The sequence below is a fragment of the Triticum urartu genome, chromosome 7A (genome assembly GCF_056163025.1).
Source record: "Triticum urartu cultivar PI428250 chromosome 7A, HENAU_Tu73, whole genome shotgun sequence".
NCBI classification, from domain to species: Eukaryota; Viridiplantae; Streptophyta; class Magnoliopsida; order Poales; family Poaceae; genus Triticum; species Triticum urartu.
The window spans coordinates 7,200,309-7,207,285 of NC_141879.1; the positions used below are offsets into that span (position 1 = coordinate 7,200,309).

The 6,977-nt window shown below is 52.6% G+C and overlaps 1 protein-coding gene across 1 annotated transcript; it reads right to left on the reverse strand.

Moving 5' to 3' along the window:
• Positions 1 to 3,301: 3,301 nt before the first annotated feature.
• On the reverse strand, positions 3,302 to 4,289 carry LOC147956804 (uncharacterized). The gene is made up of 2 exons (XM_087534575.1): positions 4,023 to 4,289; positions 3,302 to 3,562 (listed from the first exon to the last, which is right to left on the reverse strand). The coding sequence occupies exons 1-2, from the start codon at positions 4,287 to 4,289 to the stop codon at positions 3,302 to 3,304; spliced, it is 528 nt and encodes a 175-aa protein (XP_087390701.1).
• Between the last annotated feature and the right edge of the window lie 2,688 nt (positions 4,290 to 6,977).

Genomic DNA, 6,977 nt, shown 5'->3' on the forward strand with positions numbered 1-6,977 from the left:
TTCTGACTCCTTGGGATCGGGCGACATCTCTGGCTGCTTGCTTGCCATCGCCACAACCCGGTCAAGGAGCCGCTTCTCAGCTGCGATCACGAGGGACTTGGCCAGCCGACTGCTCTCTGCTGCGCAGGCGGATGACTTCTTGTAGTCGCCGACTATGGTCAGAATCCCCTTGGAACTCGGCATCTTCATCTTGAGGTAGGCATACTGGGGGATAGCCATGAACTTGGCTAGGGCAGGCCGGCCGAGTAACGCATGGTATGGGCTCTCAAGGTCCACCACCTCAAACCAGACTGACTCTCGGCGGAAATGATCTTTGTCTCCAAAGAGGACGTCAATCAGAATCTTGCCGATTGGTGAGCAGGAAAGGCCAGGAACTATGCCATGGAACACTGTCCGGCTGGACTAAAGCTGCCTCTGTCCGATTCCTAATTTCTCCATGGTATCCTTGTACAAGATGTTGATGCTGCTGCCGCCGTCTATCAGGACTCTGGAGAAGCGAGCAGCTCGCTTGTCCGTGGCAAAGGTGGCGTCCAAAACCAGGGCATAGGAGCCGGGTTTGGGCATTACTTCCGGGTGGTCAGCTCTGCTCCAGCTGATGGGCTTCTCAGACCAATGCATGAACTCTGGTGTCTCAGATGCTACTGCATTCACCTCTTGCTGCTGCAGCCGTCTGCTGCGTCGATCATCGAACACGCTGGTGAACACGACATAGGTTCCATGCTCTTCTGGGTACTCGTCTTGTATCGCGCCGACTGGTCTAACCGCCAGCTGCTGGGGCGGAGGAGGAGGTGGCTACCCAGCAGGTGGAGGAGGCAAAAGGCCGTCTTTCTTGGCGATCCTGGTGAGCCAGTGGCACTTCCGAGTGGTGTGGTTGGGCGGCTTCACACCACTATGGAATTTGCAGGGACCATCCAAAGTATGCTCATATGAGAAAGCCGGCAACCAGTTGGGCTTGCCGCCCTTCTGACGCTTGGGCGGAGGCTGCCCCTCCGGCTGCTGGTCTTTGACTGTCGCCACCTGCCGGCTGCTGGAAGCCGGCTGTGGGGCCTTGCGCTTGTGGTCGTTCTACTGTTGACGAGGACTGGCGTCCCTAGCCGGGGTTTGAGGAGCCCGAGGAGCCACCTTGCCTCTCGCACTAACTTGGATCTCCGTCTTCATGGAGGAGTCAGCCGTGGCATATTTGTATGCTATGATCAGTAGCTCGTCGAGGGTCTCCAGCTCATCGCAGAGGAGCCTGTGCTTGAAGAGGGTGCCCTCTCGGCATCCTGCAGTGAAGTACTCAATGGCCTGCCCCTCGTGCACGCCCTCACAGGAGTTGTGGAGCTCGGCCCAGCGCATGAGGTAGTCGCGAGTTGACTCGTTGGGGCATTGCACGCACAAGGAGAGCTGGCGAGGTTTGGGAGGCTGCTTGTACGTGCTGGTGAAGTTGTGGACGAAGGCGTCGGTGAAGTCGACCCAACTGTTGATGCTGCGGGGCTTCAAGCTGTTCAACCATGTCCGGGCCATGCCCTGGAGCATGAGCGGAACGCACTTCACGGTAACACGCTTGTTGCCGTTTGCTATGCAGACAGCCGTGGAGTAGCCAACTAGCCAGTCTTCCGGCATCACGGAGTCGGTGTACTTGGGCGTGTCTCGGGGGAGCGTGAACCCTTTGGGGAAGGGCTCGTCTCGAATGCGGGGGCCGAAACACGGTGGCCCCAACTCAACTTCTTCTTGAAGCGCCAGGGATCGGTGGAGACGGTTGATCCGGTGGCGGGCGTCATTCTCTCTGACTCCCTCTCGGCGGCCAAGGCGGTCGCCGAGCATCGGGTGATCAACAGGCGGCGGGAAGACTCGCCTTTCCCTGCGATGGGGAGGAGGTGGACAGTCATCCCGTCGTTCCACTGCTCTTGGGCAGCCGTCTTGGTCATGCTTTATGGTGATGTAAGTCCGTCAGCGGCTGGCAGCCGGCTCCTTGTCCTTTCTTCTGCGGACGCCACCAGTCGGCGTCCGAGATGTCGCGCCTTGGTCTCGGCGGGGAGGCAGGTCGTCATTCTGCCGGTGCGGCGCATCAGTGCGGCAGCCGGCCTCGTTCTGCTCCGCAGCCGCGTCAAGGAGTCGCTGGACGCGCTCCGTCATTAAGCGACGTACTTCTCCCTCGAATTTGTCCAGCTCGTCTGCCGCCGCCTGGGCGGCTCGGATGTTCTCCGCAGGCGTGGCGTAAACGGGGCGATTTGCCCCGAACAGGTTGGCGATGGCCACACCGCGTTGCTGGACTGTGCCAAGGCGGCTAGGCCCAGCTGGAGCCGGCGTGCCGCCCACAGCGCGCTCAACTCGCGCTGGTAGGCCTCTGATAGGCGTCTCATGCTGGCCAGCTTCTTGGCGCCTTCGACTAGCTGAAGGCGGCGTGCCTCCAGTGTCTCGGCGTCGGCGTCTTCGGGAATTGGCGCTGCCAGGTCTTGCAGCGCCGCGTTGAGCGGGTCATAATCACCCCCGCCGGAGTGCTCGCCATGATCAATGACAAGCACTTCTGTGACGGTGCTTCCGCCACTCTCCGCGCAAGGGAGCGGCTCGTCGTAGACCACCATGTTGGTGGGGAACGTGTCAAGCGACGCGGTGTCGGAGTCGACCAGCATCGGATCGGTGGAGCCTACAGACTCCAAGTCCCCAGCTGGCTCGCTGGCGACGTGGAGTTGATCGAGGAGGCCCGCGAGGAGGCTCTCGGGGCCTCCTGTGCCTGCGTCAGATGCGGGCTCGTGGGAGAGGCAGACCTCGCCGACAAGATCGGCGAGGCAACTGGCCGCGCAGGTGATTTCAGCGCCATGCAGCGCATCAGCGCAGACTCCCACTACTAGAGAAAAGCTTACTAGTGGTGCTGGTTTTTTACATACCAGTAGCGCGGGCACCCGCGCTACTGCTAGGGCGCTACAGCTATTATTTAACAGTAGCGCGTTTCTAAACAAGCGCTGCAGCTAAAATACTCATTAGTAGCGCCGATTTCTCCACCAACGCTACTACTATCATCACGTAGTAGTAGCGCCTTATTTTCTCCCCACGCTACAACTAGGCAAATAGAAATAAAAAATAAAAAAGCAGTTAGGTGCAATATTCATGGAAATCAAGACAAGTCCAGTGCAAATAAACTAAGTTCACAGAACCATCTCACAAACATTAATGACAGTACCACATTTAATATAACCACACAATCTCACAAACTCATATAGTAGTCAACAATGCATGGATAGATCATAGTTGATAAGTCTACTAGGTAGTCATACTAGCATATATATGGTTCAACAACCACACGCATGCATATGAAGTTCTAGATGATGTCGATGACGACCATCATCCTCAAGCCTAGGAGGTGGGTGTTCCTGATAGTAATTAGGATTGCCTGTCCGACATGAAGATTCTTGCCGACGAGGAAGCTCTTCCACCCAACCGAGTTGAAGTGTGTGCGACCGTCCGTGTCCACGCCGTACGCACAAGTGGTGACGGAGCCCCTTGCGGTAAGGCGTATTCCAGCAGAGCCTTCTTCATCAGGCTTGATACCACAACTCTCAGATAGGCTCTTTGGCAATTTCTGAATAAGAAAAACATATCAATTAGTAAGTAGCCTCACACATTCTACACTAAGTATAACAATAAAGCATATAATATTCACTAAGCACATAAGATTCACTAAGCATATAAGATTCACTAAGCATATATATCATCGGACTCTACACTAAGTATAACAAGAAAGCATATAAGATTCACTAAGCATATAAGATTGACTAAGCATATATTTCATCAGACTCTACACTAAGTATAACAATAAAGCATATAAGATTATCTAAGCACATATATCATCGGACTCTACACTAAGTATAACAATAAAGCATATAAGATTCACTAAGCATATATATCATCAGACTCTACACTAAGTATAACAATAAAGCATATAAGATTCACTAAGCATATATATCACCGGACTCTAAACTAAGTATAACAATAAAGCATATCGTCAAATTACTCTAAAAACTACAGTAAATGCAACATACCATGATATGCCGATCAACCATGGTACTTGTCAGGCGGGTCACGAATGGCACCCCGACGAAGTTAGCACGTGGCGGAATGATGTCCCATAGGTTGCACACCTCCTCCTCGCTCAACTTCATTCTTTGAGCTACGATGGCATCACCAAGTGGGTCATCATCATCCTCATCATCCTCATAATCTTCTGCTTTGTTGACATAAATCACGGCCAGCTTGGGTCTTTCAGCTCTGAAGGAGAAGATGATCAACTCACCACCGGTGATACACATGTGGTCGATGAAACGGACCCATCATCTCCTCCCACCCGCGTCATGTTTTGTCCTTTCTCGATCTCCATAGTGTAGGGGCCCCCAGGAGCCTCAAAGGTCATAGAGTCTCCAGTCAGATTGTTGAATTCTGACCTCACATTGCATGGGATGATCTGTGTACAAAAAGAAAAATGATATATACACAATGCATTAATGCCAATAACACTAAAAACAAAATAGTAGTTACTAGTTTCATATAATTTATTACCGCCGCATGAAGAAAACTAGACTCGAAGTAGATGCCAAACAGCGTGCCAGTTGCAAGGCTGCTGGCGCACCTTGACTTGCACCGTTGACATGGTGGTGGTGGTGGTGGCGCCATTTCCCTAAAGCAATATGATTAAAGGATTAACGATCCAAAAAGTAAACATAAAGTTTTCATAGCTAGAGTTCACATGACAAGCAAAATAACAACTAAAAAGTAAAGATAAAGTTCAGTACAGGGGAACACTTTATCTATTCCCACATCCAAAAGTTGAACCAGCTTAGAATCTTCCAGAACACAATAGGTAAACATCCATTCCGCCTTTGGCATCAGATGCACAATAATTAAAACTATAAAAGGCAAACACCCCCCTTTTCGATCAGATACAACTCTCTGTCTATCCGTGTTTTCTTTTTCTGAAATTTACCAAAAATGGGCTCACTAACAGCATCATAAGAACTTAGCAATTTGAGCATCACCACATACAGAAACTCTCTTCAACCTGAAAGAGAGTATCGAATCAAGCATTGATTTTTCCATGAAACCACATAACAGTGAGGGCTTCTTGGTCATATCTTTATGTGCATCAACAAAGAAGCTAGTGGCAGTAGCCAAGAATTGAAACCCTCAACCATTGCTGTCATATCAGAGCTAAAAAATGCTCACGATTCTACGGTCGAGCACTATGGTTGTTCCAGTGAAGGAATGACATGTAGTTACAAGTACTACATCAATGATCCTAAATGTCGAAAACAATAGTCACGACACAGACGCCCCCTCTCTAAACCCTAGAACACTAGGCACCACCGCCGCTACCACTCCTCCAGGGGCAGCAGCCAAGAATTGAAACCCAAATTTCAATTATATGTGCTAAAAGCCTCTACTTCTCTCTACTCTCTCCTAAGTTTCGGTGAGGAAAAAAAGCCTCTACTTCTCTCACCTAACCCCTCTCTCTACTCTCTCCCCAATCACGTGAGGAGCATGTCACATCGAAGCGCGGAGCCACCGTGCAATCCCTAAATCCCAAAACATGGCGAGGTGCCGCAGCAAATCGATTGGAGCCTAGCTAGTGTGGCACGCAGGGAGGAGGAGATCGAGGGGGACTTACGGGGCTGGAGCGTCAGAGTAGGCGAGAGGCGACCGCGCGTGGTGGCGGCGCACGACACCGTCGACGGGGGTGAGGCGGCCGGTGACGAACACTAACCGCGGCGGCGTCGTCAGGCGGAGGGGATCGATTGTGAGAGTGTGAGGGGGTGCGGGGGTGCTCGGGCCGGTTTTCTTTTGCTCTAGTAGTAGCGCTGTTTAGAGGCCGGCGCTACTGCTAAGCCAACCAGCTGTAGCGCCCGTTCAAAACAAACGCTACAGCTAAGTGGGCTACTGCTTTTGCCCTGCGGCCCATCTAATAGTAGCGCGGCCCAAGCAAACAAACGCTGTTGTTATATATTAGTAGTAGCGTGTTTTCTGCCTAGCGCTACTGCTAAATACTAGTAGCATAGGGTCATAAATAGGCGCTATTGGTAAACTTCTATCTATAAGAATTTTCCTAGTAGTGTCCGTCCGGCGTGCCGGGATGGCTGCGCTTGCCAGGGAGGAAAAGGGTTCCCGTCCAGAACAGGTCTCCGGACGATGGTGCACCTCGCCTCACGGTGGGCGCCAAATGTCCGGGGTTGGGTGCGACATATGCCAATGGATGGCTTATCATGGTGGGAGCGAGTAGAACGTCGCCGGTGCCCGGAAGCGGGATGAGGCGTATGTTGGGGAACGTAGTAATTTCAAAAAATTTCCTACGCACACGCAAGATCATGGTGATGCATAGCAACGAGAGGGGAGAGTGTTGTCTACATACCCTCGTAGACCGAAGCGGAAGCGTTGACTCAACGTAGAGGAAGTAGTCGTACGTCTTCTCGTTCCAACCGATCCAAGCACCGTTACTCCGGCACCTCCAAGTTCTTGGCACACGTTCAGCTCGATGACGCTCCCCGGGCTCTGATCCAGCAAAGCTTCAGGGAGGAATTCTGTCAGCACGACGGCGTGGTGACGATCTTGATGTTCAACGGTCGCAGGGCTTCGCCTAAGCACCGCTACAATATGATCGAGGTGGAATATGGTGGAGGGGGGCACCGCACACGGCTAAGGAACGATCACGAAGATCAACTTGTGTGTTCTAGGGTGCCCCCTGCCCCCGTATATAAAGGAGCCAAGGAGAGGGGGCGGCCGACCAAGGAGGGCGCGCCAAGGGGGAGTCCTACTCCCACCGGGAGTAGGACTCCCTTCTTTCCTAGTTGGAGAAGGAGAAGTGGGAAAGAGGAGGAAGAGGGAAAGGAAAGGGGGGGCGCCGCCCCCCTCTCCTTGTCCTATTCGGACTAGGGAGGGGAGGGGCGCGCGGCCACCTCTTGCCTCCTTTCCTCTTCTCCCTTAGGGCCCATGTAGGCCCAATAACCTCC

Excerpts from the sequence above, each read along its gene's own strand:
- LOC147956804 (XM_087534575.1), bottom strand. The coding sequence starts at position 4,289 with ATGTGTATCACCGGTGGTGAGTTGATCATCTTCTCCTTCAGAGCTGAA. Across the intron at positions 3,563-4,022 it reads TGGTTGATCGGCATATCATG|AAATTGCCAAAGAGCCTATC; the intron begins GTATGTTGCATT and ends TTTCTTATTCAG.